This window comes from Neovison vison, chromosome 8, assembly GCF_020171115.1.
Source record: "Neovison vison isolate M4711 chromosome 8, ASM_NN_V1, whole genome shotgun sequence".
NCBI lineage: Eukaryota > Metazoa > Chordata > Mammalia > Carnivora > Mustelidae > Neogale > Neogale vison.
In genome coordinates this window covers 36,129,073-36,151,788 of record NC_058098.1, presented here as the reverse complement: position 1 = coordinate 36,151,788, position 22,716 = coordinate 36,129,073, and the positions used below count along the sequence as shown (strand labels likewise).

Here is a 22,716-nt window from a genome sequence, read left to right as displayed (position 1 = left end):
GCAGATAGGAGGTAGAGAAGATTGGTTTGGAAACTTTGGTGAGAAAAAAATCTAGATGCAATTACAGATGACAACTGGATGCCTGCATGAAGGGTAACTGGATGGACTGGGGCATATTAAGACAAAATGCTCAGGTTGCTACTGTCTATGACAGCTGCAAATTTGTTCTGCTCTTGGATTATGGCCCTTCCAAAACACGGATTATCTCGCCAATGATCATCAAGATGGGACACATTACCACGAAGAAGTTCCCTTTCTTAGGAGTATTTCCTGGGATGTTAAAATGCCAAGATTGCTAAACCATCCTTGATGGCTTATGAATGAATGTAAAGCGGTTCGCTGGCTGCCTTATTCTCAGCGTGATGAGATGTGGCACTGAAAATATTGTCCACTAAATGCAGTAAATAACCACAATTTAGCCAACCTTTTATGCACTTATAACTCAGTATATTGGAAACTATTGTGCCTCGACCCACTGCAGCCCATCAGGCCCCACAGTCCCAGAGGGCTCAAGCCACGATCCTGCCCCTGAAGAGTTAACGCTTTGCCGCAGAACATGTCCAATATAAGGGCCAAAATTTCGTTTTCCCTTCAGTGGAAATCAAGAGGTCCCCTAAACGCAGCAGCAGGTCTGCTGTGAGGGGGGCTGGCAGAGGTTTTGGCCAGCCCACAGGTTTCCTTTGACCTTGGTTATGACCAGGAGTGTCGCTGTTAACTGCGAGGCTCGCCTCAAGGTGGAAAACAGCATCGGTTTCCACTGCCACCCCAGAGAGCCAAGCTCTGCTGCCGGGCGATAGCGGTGAGACGGTCCCTTCCAGGCTCGTCTCTTTGCCACCCAGAGAGCGGCTCGGAGGCCGCCTACAGGTGCAATTCCGGCACTGCGGGCTGGGCAGCCGGAGCCAAAGCCCATCAGCATCTAGCTCAGCCCCTCCCTAAACCTGAGCAGACCCCAGTGTGTCCGCCGCCCTCCCCCACCTAGCCTCTGCCCTGGCACTGTTTGGAAAAAAAGCCGGGAGGCCTCCGAGACTTTGCAGACTCGGATCGCGGAGGGGGTGGGGCGCGGCCGAGGCTTCCCCTCGAATCTGCGGCAAGCCTGGCTCCGGGAAAGTTTTTCAAAAGTTCCCAGCAGCGCCTGCCCAGGTCGCCTCCGCCGGGCGAGCAGACAGCGGCAAGCCCGCCAGCCTCGCCGCCGCCGCCGCCGCCTCTGCCGCTACTGCTGCCAGCAGCGCGCTCTGGGCGGCTCGCTCACTCGCGGGAAGCGGGCCGGACTCCCGGCGGGCAGGCCCTCCTCCTGGGGCGAAAGCCGCAGCTGACGCAGGCGGCTCGGAAGGCGGAAGCTGCCCCGCTCCGACCGCTCAGGCAGCGCCGCGGCGCCTACACCTGGGGCCCCGACGGGTGGGCACAGGCGCCCGGCCCGAGGCGTTCGAGGGGGCTACTGGGGAGATACCGGGCGCCGCGCGTCTCTGAGCAGCGGACCCTAGCAAGTTCCTCGCCGCACCCTGCCCCCCTTCCCTCCTGGCTCAAAGCTCCCGAGGGCGGGAATCCGCCCTGAGCCTTGGGACGTCTAAGCCGTCCCGCGAGTCCCAGAGCCCCCAGCCCCTTCCAAGTTCCTCCCAGTACTCCCCCTCCCCATCAACCAGAGGGAAGGGGCGTGCCGTAGCGAGACACGCCCCCTCATGAATATTAATAAGCGCGCATGCGCCTGCTCCGCGCGCTGGGTAGAGGTGGCCAGCCCGGGCCGCTGCTCCCAGACGGGCTCTCCGAGTCCCTCGCCGAGAGCCGGGCGGGCACGCGTCATTGTGTTACCTGCGGCCGGCCCGCGAGCTGGGCTCGGGTTTTTTTTTTTTTTCCTCCCCTCCCTCTCTTCTTTCTAAGCAGCTGAAAGGGAATAAAAGGCTGCGTATAATCATAATAATAAAAGAAGGGGAGCGCGAGAGAAGGAAAGAAAGCCGGGAGGTGGAAGAGGAGGGGGAGCGCCTCAAAGAAGCGATCAGAATAATAAAAGGAGGCCGGGCCCTTTGCCTTCTGGAACGCGCCGCTCTTGAAAGGGCTTTTGAAAAGTGGTGTTGTTTTCCAGTCGTGCATGCTCCAATCGGCGGAGTATATTAGAGCCGGGACGCGGCGGCCGCAGGGGCAGCGGCGACGGCAGCACCGGCAGCAGCACCGGCCGGAGAACCAGCGCGAGCAGCAGCGGCGGCGGCGGCGTCCCGAGTGCCTGCGGCGCTCTGCGCAGCGATGCGGTCCCCACGGACGCGCGGCCGGCCCGGGCGCCCCCTGAGCCTCCTGCTAGCCCTGCTCTGCGCCCTGCGAGCCAAGGTAGGAGCCCGCCGGGCCTCCCTCCCGGCCCGCCCTCTCCTTTCCCTCGCAGCTCCCTAGACGCCTGCGGTTGAGCGCCTAGAGCGGGCTTGGGAGCCCTCGGGCGCCCGGCTCCCCGGCTGGGTCCTGCGCCCGGGAGGCTCCACCTGGGCTGGGGAAGCCCCGGACCTCCTAAGCCCCCCCACCCACTCAGGTGGAGCAAGGCGCTGCGTTCTCTCCGCTCTTCTCCCCCAGGACAGTCGTCCGATTTCTCCTGCACTCGTGCATTTCATGCCCGGGAAATCACGTTGAGTCTTTGCACTGAGTTTTGCAAAATTATTTTCACTTGGCGTTGAGGGCTCGTCGGGGCGGGCGGGGAGGGAGTCGCTTCTTCCACCCTCGAAGAAAACAACTTTCCCCTGCGCTGACCTTCCTCCCTCCCTCGCCGGCAGGTGTGCGGGGCCTCCGGCCAGTTCGAGTTGGAGATCCTGTCTATGCAGAACGTGAACGGGGAGCTGCAGAACGGGAACTGCTGCGGCGGCGTCCGGAACCCGGGGGACCGCAAGTGCTCCCACGACGAGTGTGACACGTACTTCAAAGTGTGCCTCAAGGAGTACCAGTCCCGCGTCACGGCCGGGGGGCCCTGCAGCTTCGGCTCAGGCTCCACTCCTGTCATCGGGGGCAACACCTTCAATCTCAAGGCCAGTCGTGGCAACGAACGCAACCGCATCGTGCTGCCTTTCAGTTTCGCCTGGCCGGTGAGTGAGCGACGCGGTGAGGGAGGCCCGCCGCGGTCCGCACCCGCGCCTGCCAAGTCCCGCTCTCTCTCTTGCGAGGGGGATTTAAAGGGCCTTGGCTTGAAACTCCGCGCTAACTGGAAAAGTCTTGCGGGGTGGGGTGTTAAGCAGCCGAGACTCCAGGGTTAGATCTCAGCAGGCCCCGTCTTCGAGGCTTTTTGCTAAGCGCACAAAAGTGGGAAGCCCACAGGGGTTTGTGGGGGCAGAGCTCCCAGGAAGGCCGGTTTAAACTTGCAACTTGGAGGCCCTAGAGTGACCACCCCACACCCCACCCCAACCCGAGCTGGGAGTCATTACAGAAGGTCTTCGCTTAACCAATTAAACCCGATGCGCCGTGGAAGGCAACGCGGCGCAGCTTTGGCCTTCGAACGTCGTCCAAGTCGTCACCCTCCCTTTTCTCGTGAGCCGCCTGGAGGGCGGGTGTGTCTTTCCTGGAGGGTGTGGGGGAGCCTGTTTCCCGCTGCTCCCCGGGAGACTTTGGGGCGTGCGGGGACGCGCTCCGGGCTGGATGTAAGGACGCGGGGGCGGCCGCCGCTTGGGGCGTGGGGGGGGGCTGTCTCTGGGCCTTGGCTGGAGCTGGGAGCCCGAGAGCCTCCGCCCCCTGCCGGCCCCTTCCTGCCCTCGCCCCCGCGCGGTGTAGCCCTTGTGGCCTCACTTCCAGCGGTTCCCGGGCTCTGGAACCAGCTGTGTTTGCAAACTTCCCCGGGAAGGGCGGGGGTGCGCCCTCGTCCGGCGGGCGCCCGGCCCCCGCTAGCCTCCGGGGGCGTGTCAAGGCCTGAAAGGGGCGGCCCGCTCGAGGCGGCTGCTGAGCGTGCAAGTGCGTGGACCCCCGCCCCGGGTGCCGCTCGAGGGCCCGGGCCCGGCGGACCGACCCTGCAACGAGGCCCTTGCAACATCCCAAACTGGGTAGAAGGAAGATGAGTGTGATTGCAGAAGGGGAGGAAAGGGGAAAAGGCTGTGCCCTCTGCTCCGCTCCTGCTGTCCAGGAGGCGTGGCTCGTCGCCAGGACTGGGGCTTGGCCCAGCCCGTGCTTCGAGGGTGGGCGGTGGGGGGGGGAGAGGGAAGCTCGGTGCCCCGGGGGAATACTGTCCGCCACGTGCTCTGGTGGGGTGCGCTCTGCTGCCTCCTATCCGCGGGCTGGGGCTGTGATTCGCATGGCCAGGAGGGGAGGGAGGGGGAGAGTGCCTTGGTGCGTGTGTGTGTGTGTGTGTGTGTGTGTGTATCTTGGGGTGGCTCTCAAGGCCCGCATTTGCTGGAGCTGGCGTTATAAAGTGCCCTCTGCCGTGGGTGAGATAAGACAGTTATTGGAAGCACACCATTGAAAGGGACTTAGAAAAACCCACTCTATGTAGAGTTCTCAGAGAATGGAGGGCTGTGTCTGTTGTGGGATTGCAGTTTTACAAAGCGTGTTTATCTTCTTTGTTAATCCCCTACTAGGGAGAACTTTAAAGAGTCTGGCCACTTTTTAATCTGACTGTGCCCAAGTTAACTGTGAATACTGACTGCCCTTGAACTTGTGTTTGGAGTTTAGGGGGGAAGGGGCCTGCAGGTGGTTCCACCCTCCTGAGGATCAGTCCAGAGCCCCTTGCTTTCACAAGACCATAAAAGGAATCTTATTAGTGATGTGGAAAAGCTGCAGGCCTGGCTGAGGCTCACTTTGGAGAGTAGGGTCAGAGAACCGCTTGGATGAGAACAGGGAGACTTGCTCCCTGGACTGGCTCTGGAAAAGTGACCTAGAAGGTGTGTCTGTCCCCATTTGACACTTGGCAGAGTCCTAAATGGGAAATGAACAGAAGCGGTGTGTGGGGCAGGGAGACGATTGATTTGCTGGGGCTCTTCTGTGGTTTCAGGGCCCGCGGGTCACCAACCATGAAATAGACTCTCCGCTTTTCTAGAATAGGGAGACCACTGGGGCTACTGAGTGTGGTTCTTTTGAAGTTGGGCCAAATGCATGTATCACTCATAAATGAGTCTCCACCCTGCCCCCCCTTAAAAGGCCTGCTGTGAAACATAAGCCTCACTTCCCAAGAGAAAGTGGCGTTTAGGTGTATTGTTTTAGTTATTTTCCCGAGTGTGGTTAGAGAAACACCACAGTCTGTAACTTTCAAGAATGATTCCAGGGTGAGTGTTAACCGAAGTGAAAGCACTTAGGTATTGAACTACATTGAGCAGTTTCATTCAGTTTGGCAATTAAATATGAATAAGCATGTCTATTTAAAACCGACTTGAATAAGTAATAACTGAACTTGGTACAGAATTGAAGATGGAAAGACGATATGGGTTTTTTGGTTTGGTTTGGTTTGGTTTGGTTTTTATATCAAACCACCTTGGACTTCCAGCCACGTGCACAGCTGACCCTTAGGCAGTCACAATCACCGATCGCCTGGGTCCTCCCCAGTGTGCTGACCATGAAAGGGCTGTGGTCCAGGGTGCAAGGTGGAAGGTCAGTTTAAAAGGTGGTGTAATTCTTGGTTTTTGTTGGGAATTACGACCTACCGCGATCAAACAACTGTTCGTGTTCTAGAGAGAAAGAAGAGGAAATGAGCGGTCACATTTGAAATCTAGTCCACATTCCAGTGTCCACGTGGGGAGCTCTCTGAAGGTGGGTCTGCCCGTTGGGTAGTATCTGATTATGTTCCAGTGGCTGTCTGCTGGCCGAGCTCCCGGCTCATGGTTCTCATTGGGGGCTCCTAATCCCCATATCTGTGCTGTGCTCACAAGGCCTTGACTCGAAGCAACGGGTCTGATTTATGACCCTCCAATCAGGGGGACCCAGTGATAAGAACATACATTATGGAAGGTAATTGGGCTTAACGGGAAGTGATTTGGGAATAACCATTTATAAGCCATTGAAATGGTTAAGTTGCACGTCCCAGAATTAGTGCTAAGTCCGGGTAGTACCTGCTTATTAAAAATCCATTAAGGCACTTACCAGTACCCAGCCCCCAAAGCATTTTAGGAACTGCAGAACCCCAGTTCGCTGAATTGATGCATTGCAGGCCCCACAGTGAAGAAATGAATGTAGAGAAACCTGGGGGGGTGGGCAGCAGTTGACGTATCTGGTCTTTTCTTGGCCTCCTATCTAAGTGGCATTGGCGGTGATAAAAGGCTGCTGAGAACAACTGAATTGTTCAGGGAAATCCAATGAAGTATTTTTTTTGCATACCAGAGGGATGCCAACTTTGCCCCCCCCCCCATCACACTTAAGGCCTGATTGAACAACTGCCAGGGGTTTGGGTAAATCAGATGTCCCCACAAGATTCATCATAGGATGTAATTGACATGTCCCTGTCTGCATGCCCTCTGCTGTGTTTCTGGGTTCCTGCGCCTCTTGTAGGTGTGGTGTGGACACATGGAGGGTGGAGGGATGGGGTTCTCCTTGAACTGGCTCCTTTCTGCAGTCCGTCTCTATAACCCATGCAGACAAACGGCACCAGGATTGTAAGTGCTCAGAGCAAGGGATTTTCCTCATGTGGAGAAAACCTCTTCGGCTCTCAGACACCTGTGTCAAATTAGAGTGATGAAATGACATGTCTGTATTGCAAAACCAGGCTTGGTTGGTGGGGGTGCAGGGGAAGTGGGCCTGTGCTCACTTTGTGCTAAGTGTCTGCAGAATGGCTGTTTCCCAAATGAAATTCCCATTCAGGGTACTTTGGTTTCTTTTTTTTTTTTTTTTTTTAAGATTTTATTTATTTACTTGACAGAGAGAGATCAGAAGCAGGCAGAGAGGCAGGCAGAGAGAGGGGAGGAAGCAGGCTCCCTGCCAAGCAGAGAGCCCGATGTGGGACTTGATCCCAGGACTCTGAGATCATGACCTGAGCCAAAGGCAGCGGCTTAACCCACTGAGCCACCCAGGCGCCCCGGTACTTTGGTTTCTAATTCTTTTTTGTCTCTCCCAGGTGTAAAGTGCTCTGTGTTTTCTTCCTTCTTATTGTCTTGTTTCTTAGCAACTTATTCAAACCTCCAGTACTTCTATGCATTTGTGACCCACCAACTGCACACCTATAATTCTATAGGGACTTCATACATGTGCAGAGAACAGTGAAGCTTTTGGCATACAGGCATCTGGGGTGAGGAGGCACGACAGCAGCCTCTCTCAGGCTTGTCACTTCCCTGAAAACCAGCGCTCTGAATGCTGCCTAAAATCTTTGTAGCAAAGAGGGGCAAGGGACGCTTTGGGTAGAAGGTGTGTGGGATGGTTTAGCATGGAAGAAAAAAATATTACTCGTGAAGAAATGCAGCCAAGGCAACAAGGAGCCTTCCTGTTCCTGATTGGGAAACAGGGATGCAAACGGAGGCCATGACTGGCTTCCCAGCAGCCGCCAGCCCATCATAAAGGGCCAGCACTTGGTTCCCATGTCCGGCTTTCCAGATTATGCATTCTTGCATTGTAACTGATCTCTGGATGTGCCTGTAGTTAGCATGGTCATCCATAAAGGCAAATACTCCAGAGCATTCCCCCTTGATAAACTTCTCTAAGTGTGTTCCTTCTGAGAGAAGGGACACTTGGCTCCAGCTTTGAAATACACTTAAAAAATTAGAATGAAATACATTTGACCTACTTTACAACTTTAGGGAGATGCGTTAGGATGCGTGGGTAGTGAGGATTCTTGCGTTTTCTAGAATGGTGGTAGAGGCCGGACGGGGTTCCGCATTCAAAGTGCCCCACCTTTAACCTGGTTTGTGGTGCTGAGTGGCTGCTTTGGGATCTCCTCGCTGGTTTCCAACCAAGGAGAGGACTGCCCTGCCCTGCGGCCCTTGTTTTCACGGTGCCCGGGACATTTGTCACTGGGGCAGGGCAGTGTCTGTGCAGGGAAGAAGTTCTGCAGCGTGGCTCCCAGTGGTGAGAAATGGTACATAAACAGTCAAACACTCCTGAGTCCTCTACCAGCTCAGCCCAGTTTTTATGCACTTTTGGTAAATAAGTAGAAAGGCTTCTTGTTCAGGCTTGCTCTGTGTGAACCGGACGGTTGTGCTTGGCTGGCTTCTCGGTATTCTATCTATTAACCTCGCCACCCTTTTGTAACTGGTGCATTTAATGATCAGTGGGATGCTTTTCAAACAGGTAAGGGTAATGATGGGAAAGGGGGTGGGGGCATCTCATGGAGAGCCTCCAATCGGGATATGAGCTGTGGGGCCCCCTTGGGGAGGCTTTGAGGTGGGCTTTCATGAGAAAATCGCCCTTTGTAACCAGATCGGACTCTATTGAAATGTCAAGCCCCCCAGACTAAATTGCTGTCTCTGGCTGAAGTCTCCTGAGCCTGGCCACTGTGGGGCAGTTGTCCTTTCTTCAAGCCTCCCCTTGCCACAGCCGTGGGACCCGGTGAATTGTGCGGGCGGGTAGGCGAGTGAGCGTGCGCCCACCCGTGCGATCGCCAAAGCCTTTATTTCAGACGTCTGTGACCGGAATATTTTATACTGTGGCCACCCAGACGCAGGCAGGACAATAGCGTGGCCGAATTGACTGAAACGAGGATTACAGAGAATAATGCAGCCTCTCCAAAAATACTGCTAATACAGGGCCCGCGACAGGAAGCGCCAGTTGAGTCAGCAGAGCGCAGGGCCCCTGACCAGCCCGGGGCCAGGCCGACCGCCTTGCACAAAGGACGCCCCCCCTGCCCCGCCCCGGGCACGGCGGGCACTCCCGGAGCGTGGGTTCCTCGGCCGCCGCACGCGTGCCGTTTGGATGGCGGTTTGTTTGTGTCCATCAGCTTGGCAGGAATGGCAGCAGCCTCTTCTTGGGGCTTGGTTTGGCCGCCACTGTTGCCAGGAAAAGGAAGTTCCCAGCTGCCAACACAATTACCTTTGTTTCTTACATCCCCCTTCTTAATGTGGCAATTAAGTGCTTACCACTCTGCCCGGTGCCAAGGTAACCGCCGCCTGCCCGCCTGCAGCCGCACGGCCCCAGGGACGCCTGGGGATGCCTGCGGAGCTGGAGGCCAGGGCCCTTATCTAGGTAAAAGGCCACGGCGGTCCTCCCCTAAGTTGTCCTGAGAGCTGGCCGTGCCTCTTTCCTGCTGCACCAGCTCTCAGACCGGCTCTGGGGCCGGATTGCCCTGGGCCTGGAGGTGTGGGACCAGGGAGGTGCAAACCCACATGCAGGTTCTCTTTGCTGCCCCTGTCCTCCTACTTTGCCCCCAGGCTATCGCTCTGGGGAGACTTAAGAAAAAAGAGGAAAGCAAGGGGCCTCTCCTAGTCTTACTGTGGTAGTGGGAAACCAAGAAAAAACCAGGTATTCTCTATTTGGGTCTTGTGGGCGATAGTTTTGTATGAACTGGTTAAGTTGGACACCTGCCCATCATCTGGCCTGGCACCCCCTTTCCAGGCCCTTGGGGGAGCTGCCCAGGGGCTTGGCCTCTGCTGGAGTCAGATTTGCAGTGACCAATTGGGGATGACATGATCCTAGCAGATTGCATCTGATTTTTCAGCCTGGTATTGGCCTAGTAGGATGGCATAAGGTGCGTGGTCTGACTCTTCCAAGTCGGGATGCATATTCTGGGATGTACAGAGGTCAGGCGTGGGCCTGGGAAAAATTAAAGTTCCTAGCAGCTAATAATCATTACCAAATTATCTTGATTGTTGATCTATAGTGTGGGGATGGAGTGGGAGGTAAGAGAGCCTCCTAATAGGGGCCTTGGAGGGAATCCTTTCTTCTGAAGGCTGGGTGGGGAGACTCCTCCGGCCCCGGGAAGTGAGGCCCAGAACCAGAAGCCCTTCTCAGAAACCAGGGAGAGAGACGGTCCAGGGCGTCTTACTTATTTATTATTTTTTTTGGCAAAGCTGTAGCCCCCAGCTCTCACCCCCTTGTCTACCTCTGAGAAAGCCATTCACAGGAGACCATGACGCTTGGGGTCCCAAGCTCTGTGCTGCTCTGTGTCCCTTTTTTCCCTTAAGGTTGGGCAGTGTTGGTCAGTGCCTCCGGAGGTCTTCCCAGCTCAGGCAAGGAGTCTGATACACAGCTTGGTCTTTCAAGCTCTTTTGCAAGGGCTGGGGGGTGGGAGAGAATGCCTCCTCCTCTGAGTGTGAAGCCCAGTCCTGGCATGCCTTCCCCTTCTGTGGGGATCGTGGCTATGACACGTTGAGTGCTTGTGCAAGTCTGTCAGGACTACGGGTATCAATGCATTTAATCAGAGGATTAATTACAACAATACGTGGAAGTAGAGAACGTGGGTCTCGACGTGGCCAGCGATCCAAGGGCTTAATGATACAGAATCAGCCCCACATCTGGCCTCATTTGGACTTGGCTCTCGCCTCCAATCGGGAGAGAAATGTAATTTCTTGCTGCTCTCTGGGAAGAGTCCTGTAATTTGTAGTAAGTCCTAGGAAACTTAGAGGCTATAAATAAGGTGTAACTTTTACTAATAAAATGTTAACGACGACGACAATGAATTTGGACCCAGGGCCACCAAACAGGAGAGGGCTGGGTATGTGCCCTGGCTTGCCTGGTTTTGCTTGCTTTTCTGAGCATTTTCCCACAGTTATCAGTGAACGAAATGGAATCCTACTCTGCTTTGAGTATGAAACATATTTCGGCTGAATTCCAAGGCAGGGTCTATCACAAGATATTTTTATATTCGGAGACAACACGCTGTGTTTCTGTGTGAGCCGTAAGCTTCCTAGAGTTATGAATGAAGCTTCTCCCCCCCCACCCTTTTGCTCCTTTTTTTGCCTCCCCTTGTAGGTGCCTTCTGTTGGTGACAGTGTTTCTGGCGGCGGGGTATTATTTGAGTGAAGTGCTCAATGTGCTATTTCCGATGCATTGGTATCTGACGGTGACAAGAGGGACATGGGGGAGGCCTTTTCTCCCCACCCCACTCCGATATAGTCCTCCAGTGCCAGATAGCAGGTTTATTTAAACCCTGGTGTTCTGTGAGACTGACCTCATTCTAAATTACAAACGAAGATTGGAGTAAAGCGGGAATTTGCTAATGGCTTAGATTTGGGGGGGGTGGGGGGTGGAATTCTGAGATAAGCCTGGAAGATAAAAGGTGCCTTCAGTATAATAGCTGGCATCCTGCCAGTGTCCAGGGAATTTGTTTAGTTGGTGGACTCTGATTATGCCTGGAATGTTAGATCTTATTGACAGATAAGTCCATCAATAGCTATAACCCATGGGTGTGTGGTTATTTCTCCCTTTTGTACTTTCGTCCCCAGAGTCTGTCCCCCAAGGACCCCGAGTTAGGTCGCCGCCTTTGTCTTAGTCTCTTTGCACTTACCCCCCACCCCAGCTTCCTAGAGTCACCTGATACTTGTGGGAGCTGAGATGGTCTTGCACAGACAGGGCTTTCAAAGGGGTTCTGAAAAGGAAAAGGGGGCCTCCCTAGGGACTGCCCCACCAGAGTCCAAAGTGTAACCTTAGCAATACCCGGCCCCTCACTGAATTACCCCCCCATCCCCCGCCCCCAGCTGCAAATACCTGGTTATGTTGGCTTAGAAAAAATTCGTGTGTGTGTGTGTGTGTGTGTGTGTGTGTGTGTCTGTTTCCTCATGCACTAGAGTTAGGGGCCTGGAAAGTTTTGGGAAACTGTAGAGGGTTCACCTATAGGGAGGTGGTATCTCCTGATCATGACTTTGGGTTGCTTGCATAAGATGACGATGACCTACCGCAGTGGGGCCCTGCCCAGCAGAAGGAGTCAGCCTGGGGGTGGGTGCCAGGGAGGGGAGTGACCTCAGTTCCACCGAAAACGGAGTTTTCATTTTGGCTTCATGGTTTTGTTTGGTGAGGTGTGCGGGGGAGGTCGAGCAAGTAGGACATTTGGGAGCCAACCCCTCTTCCTGACTACTAAGCTGCTGCTGTTCTGTGTTGCAGAGGTCCTATACTTTGCTTGTGGAGGCATGGGATTCCAGTAACGACACTCTCCGTAAGTATCCCAGCAGTGGGCTCTTCTCCGGGTGTGCCCTTCTGGAAGCACTGTGCTTGGAATATGGCAGTGTCAGAGTTGGATCTGTCTGCTGGGTGCTTCCGAGGACTTGGACTACTCGCTGCTGTCTGCGTCCATCCCTCCCCGCAACTCCCCCCCCACCCCCACCCCCAGGGCAAACCGCTCGGAGGAGTCCTTTCCACAACCTCCCCTAGAAGGTCCGCCTGGAATATTAAGTGGCCGGGACAGAGTCCCAGTTAACGGAGTCCCTGAATATGGGACCTAGATTATCTTCAGGATAGAGATCTTAATGGTTTTACAACTTTAAAACCTTGTAGACTGCGAAAGGATCAAAGTAGTGACTTTTTAAAAGTCCATTTAAACTTTAAGTGAGTGTTTAATCTCTCATCAGAAAGATGAAGCTCACAAAGGTGGCGCTGGGCTCTGACTCTAACTAAAGACCGACCTTGAATTTCACTTGGTGGGCAGGTGAGCCTCTCGCTGGTCTGCTGGGGGTTTCTTTCCCACACTGCGCATGGCCGCCCTTTCATTGAAGTGGAGTCCCAGAGCCTCACAGGCTCCACGGCTGCCTTGCTCCCCCCTTGTGAAAGAGGGCAAGGGGTTCAGGGCGGGTTGCTTTTCAGAGCTGTGAGGGGTGGCTTTTGGTGGGGAGGTCACAGAGGGCGTGTCTGGCAATGGCAGCGGCCTGGCTTACCGGGGTAGTCTTTGCTCCTTAACTATGACTCGAAGACGCTTTCCCTCCCGCGCCGAAACCGCACGCTTCCCTTTTGCCGGCAGGATCTGGACGGCTGTCCTGGGAAAACTTGATTCATACTGAAATCCCTTAGTCTGCGTAGGAGGAAGGGTTGATCCAACTCTGCCCTCCTTCTCTGAAGGTCTCCTCCCTTTTGTTTCTCTACCTCACTGACCCGTTCTTTGTTTTTGCTGTTGATAACATTTCCCCTCGTTTTCTCAGCATGCCTTTTTTTTTTTTTTTTTTTTAAAGTGGATCCGAGAACGGCGAGTGCCCAGAGTGGGCCCACTGAGGGCTTGGCACTTGTGAGACAGGCTGCTTTGGGTTGTTTCTGGCTTGTCACCCCCCCACTACCCCTCCCCGCAACCACTCTGGGGCCAGGGTGGTTGCTGAGCCCCAGTGTGCCTGAGGCTCCAGGCCATTTGGGTCACTCCTCCTGCTTTGACATCTGAAGCCCAGATCTGTGGACTTCCTCTCTGAGGGCACCCCTGTCCCACTGTGGTGTGGTGGGAGGGGAAGGGGGTAACCAGCTGTGGTTGGTGGCCGATGCCAGTCAGGGTCCCAGACACATGTGTGTTCTCTCCACCCTCCCCGCCACAAACATTGGAGACGATGTGAGCCTGGTGTTGCTGTGACCTGGTTATAATGGTAACTAAGCATCGGGAAGATGGGGGCTGGGGAGTGGGGAGAGAGATGCTTCAGATATTCTGGTGCAGACATGCTCTTCTTCCCTTCCTGCTGAGATGTTAAAACAGTCTGGTCGCGTGAACATCCTTGGGATGGATACCTGGCTAGTGGCAAGAGCTGGCCCAGGATACCTGTGAGGGTGTGTAGGACCCCTAGCCTCTGCAGGGCCCTTTCTGGGTCTTCCCTCACCCCACAGGTCAGGTAGCTAGCTGTGCCCCAGGGCAACTGGTGCCCCTCCAGAGCTGCTCACAGCTGCTGCACTTCAGGGTAGCTCTATTTGGGGGTTCTGGGGCATCTCTTCACTGGGGAGGCAGTCAGCAGGTCACAGGAAGGACACAGGAAAGAGTTGGGGTAGGGAGAAGGAACTTTCAGACCTCTACTCTTGAAGAAAGGAGTTGCCCCAAACCCCTGGAATGCCTTTGCAGGTCCTTGAAGCTCTCTTTGGGAACCCCAAAGAGGAGGGAGAGGTTTATCTACTGGCTTAGTCAGCCTCTCTTTTTACAGTGCTTCCAAAGGATCTTGAATTCACGTTCAAAACCATATTTGGCTTCTTCTCTCTCCAAATTAGATCCTGCCTAGGGCCCTTCATGGATGACTGGCACCAGCATTTCAACACCTAGTACCATGAGCCAGAAAGCTGGAAGACACCCTCTTGTACTTCCCTTTCTCTGAGCATCCATGTCAGATCTACCTCCAGGTTCTGAACAATCTTCCTTCCAGGGCCTCACTGGAGTCCTGCCACCTCCCACCATGTCCCCTGCCACTGTGCTGGTCCAAGTCACCATCTGCTGATGCCCAAACTCCTATGGTCATGGCTGAATTCAATGCCTTCATATCTGCTCTGGCCCACCTCCACTGCTTTCTCCATCCTTTTGCCATCCTGGTCTTTCCAGGGCCTTTTCCTTTTTTAATATAAATATGATTGACCTACAGTATCCTCTGTTCATTTCTAGTGTACATCTTGATTCAATTTGATGATCAACTTCCCTAAGAGAGCCACTTGGCAGCTTCCTGTTGCTCTTGGGACAGCTCTTTGTGTGGCCCAAAAGACCTTGCACAGTTACCTTTTTTCCTTGCTAGCTCCATCCTACGTGCCACATTGAGCTCTGCCATATCCAGATTCTGGTCATATCCTACCAGTCCCTGTTCTGTCCTCAGATGCGTCCTCCAATTCTGTCCTGCCGCAGGGCCCTTGCACATGCTGTTTTCTCTTCTTGGAATGTTTTCTTATTACTTTTACCCTCTGTCCCTCCTATGGGACTATATTCCATGAAGACAAAGGCCAACGATGTGGAGCAACCCAGTTGAAGTTGGCTACTCTTTGGGGGCCAAATTGCCAAAATCCTGGCTTCAGATTAGAGGTCGAGCCCTGAGTGTTAGGATGGAGAATTTCTTCTCACATGGGCTCTGCAGAGAGGGGCTGGCCCAGGTGAAGCCCAGGTGCTGTTCGTGTGTTAGAGTATGTCTAAGGCTGGCCTCCTGGCCTTCGTCTCTGAGATCACTTCTCTTCTTCTGTTTCAGAGTTGCAGTAGATAAGGGTGCAGATTTTTCAGTCTCCCCCAGGGCAAATGGTGTCAGTTTGTGGGACGGCTCAGGAGATGCATCAACACAAATAAGCTTCCTCAGACCAGGTGTTCCTGGACCATGCTCCCGTCCTAGATTTGTGGGTCGGTGCGGCCACCGGGGTTGTGCTCTGACTCACCTCATTACCTCCGCCTTGGCCTGCAAGGCTGTGGTGTGGGGGCCTTTGTGCTTCATCTTCACACAGCTGAAGATCACAGGAGGGTCTGCTAACCTCCGTTTCCAGTCATCAAGCTGGATTCCCAAGTGAACTACCCCCCCTCCCACCCCCGCCCAGCCCGGATGCACCTCTATGCCCCAAGCTGACAGGAAGTACGATTCAGGTGTCGGCAGCTTGGAAGAACAGGCAGCAGACATGATCTCTGTGACCCAGATGCCAGAGAGCATGTCCCACACCCCCGACTCCCTGCCTCTGGGCTGCTGGGAGAAGCCTGCCACACAGCTGCAAAGTTAGTTCTACAGACCTGTTAGCCACATGGAGGCTTCCAGAACGATTGTTTTCATGTTTCCTAGACCTAGGTGGAAAGCCTACTGAACTACGGTGAATGACCTGTTGTTGGCCTGTGCCTTGAGGATTGCCCTGGACTCGCGTCTGGGTTGTTTGTTGTTACCTGCCCCAGAGATGCTGGAGGCCTGTGAGCCATGTGTTTAAATAACTCCTTTATTAAGATCTCGTAATCACATGGTAATAGCTCGCTACACTTCTTAATTGAATCAGCAGAGCAAACACACAGTTAATGGAGGGACATTTTTGTCATTCTTTGGCCTGTGTTTATTTGTAAAACTTACTTCGGAAAGCGTTATCTGCGAGTGGTTCTGTGCGCGCTGGGGTGTAAGTCTGCAGGTATGTGGGCTCGTTCAAGACTTGTCCTGCCCACACGACAGTTAAAGCCGGAGGGTGAACGCCGGGGCGAAGCTGGGAGTCGTGTGGATGGAGCCCCTCAGGAGCTCCTCCTCCCCTGGTCACCTGTTGGCTTTGCATGACCTTGTAAATGAGCGCAGGCCCTGGGCCTAGAAAAACAGGGGTGTGGGTGGGTAAGAACCACAGACGTTGTGAGTAGGTCCTAGTACGGGCTCTCCGAGGTGGCCTCGCCCCTGACGAGGTGGGAAAGGGCTGCTGCTGGCAGGCTTAAGAAAACAAACCCCAGATCAGGCTGCGATTCTGACTTCGTGCCTCACTTCTGTTCATATCCCTCCCCTGGACTCCTGGCACCGGGCATCTGTATTTGTGTTTGTACCTGGCTCTTCTCTCAGACTAGATGACAAGGGACCTCGGGGCAGGACCACTGCCTACTCCTCGGGAGAGCTGGCTGCCTGAGCTCTGGGTGTGTTCATTCTCAATAGGCACCTTTGAAGGAGCATGACTTGGCTCGGAAGAACCCCCGAGCTACCTGTCTCCAAACTGGGGTGCGTTACTTTCCTTCCTCTGCCCTCTAGGCAAAGGTGAAAGGTGAGACGTATCAAGTCTGTGGCACAAGGGCCAGCTGACAATAGCAAAGTTTATCATTCTTCCTAAAAACTACCCCTTGGCTTCCAGTGAAGAGTTGGGAAGGTAGACCAAGTCTTTCTAAAGCAAGACCCAAGACTCTAAAACCAGAAGAGCAGGCTTGCTAACCTTTACCTGGAACCAGGTGCTTTCTATAATATGTAAACGGCTTTTGCAAATGGCCAACGATGCAATAGAACACTTGGCAAAGGAGAGAAACCGGTCACAGTTCACAGGAACAGCTACAGGTGGCTTTGTAACCACGTGGAAGGGTGCTCACCATCCCTTAATTAAATGCTAATTAAAGTAAGAGCTGCTGCTTTCCCTATCAGGCAGAGATCAGAAAGTTGGATAACCTGTGCAATGTTGGCATCGCCATCAGGAAACCCAGTTTCCTGTTCAGGTGGAAAGACAGGCCGGCGGGCTTCACTCACAGTAGTTTGCGGCTGGCTGGGGATGGACGCGGATCGGGTGCACTTCCGTTTCTAGAAGGTCTCTTACTGCTACTGCTAGAACCATGCACGCGGGCAGATGGGTACAGGGATGTTCGGTGTGGCTCTGCTGAATTGTAAAAGGTCAAAATAGGTATCGCAACTAGGTAAACGTGTTTCGTCATATTCTGGGACGGGGAAATACTACACACCCGTTAAAAAGGGTAAATAGATGTAAAAAGGTGGTTGCCTCTGGGGAGGGGGCCAGCCCTTGCACTTGTCTGCCTTTTTTTTTTTTTTTTTTTTTGTCTGCCCTTTTGTACTGTTTCCATTTTGCATGGTGTGCATTTGTGTCCGTTATTAAAAAGAGGCAAAATGGTCAGAGGAGAAGGCTTTGATGTGAATGTTAACATAATCTTTGCTTTTTGATTTTTATTTATGTTTTTGCTTCCAGAGCCTGACAGCATTATTGAAAAAGCTTCGCACTCGGGCATGATAAACCCCAGCAGGCAGTGGCAGACACTGAAACAGAACACAGGGGTTGCCCACTTTGAGTATCAGATCCGCGTCACCTGTGACGACTATTACTACGGCTTTGGCTGCAATAAGTTCTGCCGACCCCGAGATGACTTCTTTGGACACTATGCCTGCGACCAGAATGGCAACAAAACGTGCATGGAGGGCTGGATGGGCCCAGAATGTAACAGAGGTGTGTGGACCTGTGCTGGGTGGGTTATAATCACTGCTGAGTGGCTGTCGCCATTGGGGTCACGTTCTCTCCCCATCTAGTCAAGTGGCTGTCTCGGGTTGGGGGTTGGGGGGAGTGTTTGGGTTGTTTTCTAGGCCTGAGGGCCAAAGATGCTGTTGGTGCCCCCTACACACACACACACACACACACAACTCCCACCCACCGTGCTAGCTGCTAACAGCTCACAGCTGTTCCTTCTCTAGAGCACTGGCCTTGGCCAAACAGCCACTCCATGCCCCTTCCTTCCAGCTCACAGTGTGTGAATGACTGGATGGGGGTACAGAGGCCAGCGCCCCTCCCACACTCCGTGCTACAGTTCACACTCCAGGGGTTCCCCTGGGATTAGGCTGAAGCCAGACTCCAGCTGAGACCCTTGCTCAGCTCTTTCCCCTGCCCCATCTGCTGCCTTCAGCTCTGTACCTTCTGTACCTCGATCCCTGTCTCAGGCTCTGCTTCTAAGAAACCTGACTCAAAACAGATGCCAAATGGGACAGGGTTAGCTCCATGCCCCAACTTGTGATCTTGTAGGAAATGATGGCCCCTGAGCTCAGGGTGGCCTCTTGGCAAGGCTTCACGGGGCATTGAGGGGGCAGGGGAGAGTGGTGAACCTGAGCTTTCAGACCCATCACAGCCATGTAAGCTCGCAGATGTGCTTTCGGCTGTCCCAGCCCTTCCTGGGATTCTTGGAGTTAACTGCATAGTCACAGATGCTCACATCATCTGTGGTTTGTACCTTTACAAAGCTTCTAATTCATAGCAAATGGGTAATTTTAGTTGACCAGGGTAGGCCCTCATGAACAAGACTGCATTCTGCTTATTTCACCTAATTTGGTAAATTCTTTCAGGATGTACTCAAATTAAAAAGGGAGTTTTTGAATTGTGACCCAAAGGCAGGACAAAGAGGAATTTGCAGGTCTCCTGAGCTTTTCTTAAATCACTAGAGTTCTAAAAGGATGGCATTTCTGGGATCCAAATGAAAGAATTGGCAAATGTACTTAAAGTAGTTGGTGTTCTAAAAATCAGTAACAACTACTTAAAAATCATGTTTAGTATTTTTTACCATGTGTTTAAATTTGTTTTATAACTGAGGCAGAATTGCTTTGCAAGGATACTTTGTAAAAGTACCACCCGATCTGGCCTCCGGATTAGCCTGCCAGATGAAGCCAGCCCAGTTGGCTTTGTTAGTCCCATGGGATTTTTGAGCCATCAGGCCTTTTAGGGGGTGGGGGCGTGGGGTTTAAGGAGGCTGGGACTCCTCTGAATGTGCCCTCATGGGACAGAGTGGTTGAGATGAGGAAGGATCACGGCTCCTGTTCTTTTGGAGAGGGTGGGAATTGACAGCGAGCAGGGTAGCTATTGTTGAGAGAGACTGGATGAAGACCCCTCCCACCCGACCCCCACTCCCATCGACTTGCCTGTGTTTTGTCCCTGAGTAGTATCATGTTTTGAAGATCTGCTAGCATGGCCTTGAAGTTTAAAGCTGGATTTGCTATTTGGGTACCTCCCATCTTCCTCTCCTTACAATGGACTTGACATGAGATCTCTTTGAGTTGTGGATTTTGTAGGCTTCATGTACTAGGCCATTCTCAACGGTGGTGGTGCAAGAAACTGTGCTTGACTCATCTTTGTGTTTGTTTGTTTTTTGTTTTCTGGGTTTTTTTTTTGCAGCTATTTGCCGACAGGGCTGTAGTCTCAAGCATGGGTCTTGCAAACTCCCAGGTGACTGCAGGTAAATAACTGAACTTTTTTTAAAAAATTAATCTTTTCGTGCCAGCGGGGGACTGAATTTATTGTGAATACGCCTCTTTTTCTTAGGAGAACAAGAAAGCTTAAAAAAAAAAACCCAAATAGGCACATCCGAAGCTTATTAAATTATACCAGCTGTCTGGTGGAATGTGCACACTTCTCTCTTGGAAGAGAAAAAAAAAAAAAACTCTTGTTGGGCATAGTCAGTGACTTCATGTATTAACTGTTCTGTAAATTGATAACACGTTTTTATAATCTTCCTCTTAAAGTGCTAATGGATGAGATGGAGGGATGTGGGTTTCTTGGAGTCTGTCTCCTCCCCCAGCCTGGTTTCCCATCTCCCAGCCCTCCCCCACTTTTCCCATCACTAGGGGACAGCGGAGCATTCTTTAGAATGGGATTAGTACAATCTCCTGGCCCCTTTGCAGGCGGGAGCCAGGCCGGTGCTGAGAGGTTAATGGCTGCGCTGGAATCTTGTCAGTTGAGCCTGATGAATGTAGACTTTTGCTGCTGGCCTTTGAAGTCTGTTCTTTTATGGTGCCGGACAATGCAGAAGCCAAACCGAGACCCACCCCGACTGCTTCGTGATTACAGTTTTTGGAACCTTCTTGAAATGTACATGATGCCAATTTGGGAAGAGGCTTGTGTCAGGAAATGGTGTTGGTGGCTGTGGCATTTTGACACAGTCTCACACTTCACTTTCCCTCCTCCCAGAGCTGAAGGATTAGCAGATTGAGGGGGCCACTGAAAGGATCCTTGGGGCCTGTCACTTTTGCCGTAGAAGCCCCCCTGCTTTGAGCCAAGGGAGGCCTATGAAACCGTCTAAACCAGTGTTATCTCAAACTCCCGTTTCCTGGTGCTGTTAAGATGCAGAGCCTGATCCCATAGGTCTGGGTGGGCCCGAGTCTCTGCCTTTCTGTCAAGGGTCCCCACCACCTTGCTGGTGGGACCATACTTAGGGAATTGCTGCCCCAAACTTCAGTGTCCATGTCAGTAATTTCCGGAATTAACAGAGGAAGTATTGAAATGCTGATTCCTGGGTGCCACCTCACACCCACTGAAAAATCCTGGGCCAGGGTCTGGCCCAGGAATCTGTATCTTGGAGAGCCCCCCCACAAAGGATCATGCTGCTCAGTGTATCTGGTAGACTGCAGCTTTAGGAAGAATTCTCGGCAGAGGGTCGGAGGGGGGGTGGTTTCCTCTGTGGCAGCTCTCCTACCCATCTGTTGCTCTCGAGGCAGCCAGGGGAGGGGAAGGGGGGCCCTGAGCTCAGAGGCCTGACTGAAGTCAGAACTAAGGCAGCGGGAAGTAAAATGAAACCAGGTTGATCTGGAATTGTGTCTTCCTGCACTTCAGAGAGAAGCTTATTTTCTGGAAGGCTGGGGTTGGGAGGGGGACGTTCTCATCCTCAGCCCCATTGGTGGAAGGGGAGCGTGTATTTGACAGCACTGCTGTCAAAAGTTCGAGCAGGAATCCACCTGCCTTCACCCTCCTTAATTAAGGATGTTCTAGAGAAAGTCAGGTCAGCAGCACTCTTAGCCTCTCTGGGCCTGCTTTGGGCTCAGATGACTATCAGTGGAGACCGACTGCGATTTCTGCTACTGTCATCAGAATGGGCTCGCCACTGCACAGGGGAGGGCACTCCCAGCCGGAACAACAGGCTTTGTTTCCAGAATTTAGCCCTTTCTCTTTCGAAGTCTTCCCTCCCACTCCCTGCCCAGACACGCACCGGTGCCCTTATTTACTTAAGGTGCGATTTTCCCACACATCATTTGCATAGTCTCCCAGCCCATCTTGTTCTGCCTACCTTGAAAGAAAATCAAAACAGAACCTTCTAGCTGAGGAAGTTCAGGTTGTGTCCCGCTCCCAAAATAGTTGAATGGCTAGTTACCTGTAAGCTGTCTTACGGATTATGTATTACAGAGGAGGTGTTTTTTTTTTGTTTGTTTGTTTTTGTTTTTTTTCCCTATTCCCACATGAGAAAACTTCATTGGTTTTTGTCGTTCCCAAGTAGACTTAGATTCCTTCTCCTGGGTGCACATGCTTGCTTTATTGCAAGCCTGCCAATAATATCAAACTTAATGATGAATCATCGTAGGAGGAAAGTCACTTCAAATTCTCATGAGAACCTTAATCATATATTATTAAGCTGGGATAACTTTGTGGATGCCTCTTTTAGGGTCAGTATTTTTATTTGTTTTCTTTTGAAGTCATCCATGGCCTCTTGTGGTTTCTTCTTTATGCTTGGGGATCCAGCTCTCATTAATTAGGAGGTGAGGTTGGGTCCTCAGCTGCCTCTTCTTGCTTTTATTAGGCAAATTGAAGAGGTGTAGCCATCCATAATTTGGAAGGGAGTAAGAAAGACAGTAAGAATCCTGCTATTTCCAAATCAGCTCCCTCTTAATATCTTTCAAGCTAAGCTAATCAATCTTTTATTGAATGAAACCCCTCCCCCCACTCCTGCTTATCTGAGTGTCCCACTGTTTAAAAAAAAGTGCAGGATTTATTTTTTTTCTTACTGCTCTGAATGATCACAGTCATTCAGACTGCCGGTCTGTTTTACATAAAGCTGAACCCTCCATCTGATTAAGTTGAAACCACGCATTCTGGTGGTTCTTTGAGTTGGGTGTGGATGGCTTGTTTGTGGAAGTTAGGAAGTGGTTAGTCACTGTTCTCAGGGGTTAAGTTGACTCTTGGCCGTGGGTGATTAGCTATTAGTGGGATCCCTATAATTTTCCCATGATAAGGATTAGCTAGCCTGCCTCTGGCTCTCTGGAAACGGAAAGCCTTCCCTTCTTGAGGGTGCCTGTTTTGCAGAGTTATTACTGAGTGGCTCGGGGTGGGGGAGGGCGCTGGTAGTTCTTACTGTGGCTTTTCCCAGGTCGAGTTCTAGAAGTGCTCTGCCCATCCCTGTTTCACGCTCACCCTCTCCCGCACCGGGTTTTCCTTTCTCCTGTTTGTCAAAGCTTGAGTTTTGAGAGGGTGGTTAACGTTTCCAAGGGCTTGAAACGTGAGGGGAGAGGGTGGCTGCTGAGACCGTGCCCTCTCCCCCACCTCAGGTGAAGGTTTATGTTTGTGTTTTTGTTTGGGGATCAAAGGCACCATTTGGCCTCCAAAGAGTCCGATTAATGAGGCGCTTATAAAGGAAACTTGACTCTGTTCCCCAATACTAGATAAACTGGGTTGACCTTTTTTTTCCCCCCCCTAAAGTGAGAAATAAGTATGAAATGAATTAGTGTAAGCAGCCCCGGTAGTGGGTCATAAATTATCTATGGGATTGGTTCCAAGTGCTGTGGCTTTCCTCACTCTCCTGTGGGTGCCTCTTTGCCA

The 22,716-nt window shown here is 52.6% G+C and overlaps 1 protein-coding gene across 1 annotated transcript in view; it reads left to right on the top strand.

Annotated features, from left to right (window-relative positions):
* The first annotated feature begins 1,727 nt into the window (after positions 1 to 1,727).
* Positions 1,728 to 22,716, top strand: part of JAG1 (jagged canonical Notch ligand 1) — a 36,532-nt gene continuing 15,543 nt past the window's right edge. The window contains exons 1-5 of the mRNA XM_044263453.1: positions 1,728 to 2,316; positions 2,748 to 3,053; positions 11,902 to 11,953; positions 17,347 to 17,601; positions 19,309 to 19,369. Of these exons, the coding sequence (XP_044119388.1) occupies positions 2,236 to 2,316; positions 2,748 to 3,053; positions 11,902 to 11,953; positions 17,347 to 17,601; positions 19,309 to 19,369 (755 nt within the window). The 5' untranslated portion in view covers positions 1,728 to 2,235. The remainder of the gene's footprint in view (positions 2,317 to 2,747; positions 3,054 to 11,901; positions 11,954 to 17,346; positions 17,602 to 19,308; positions 19,370 to 22,716) is intronic.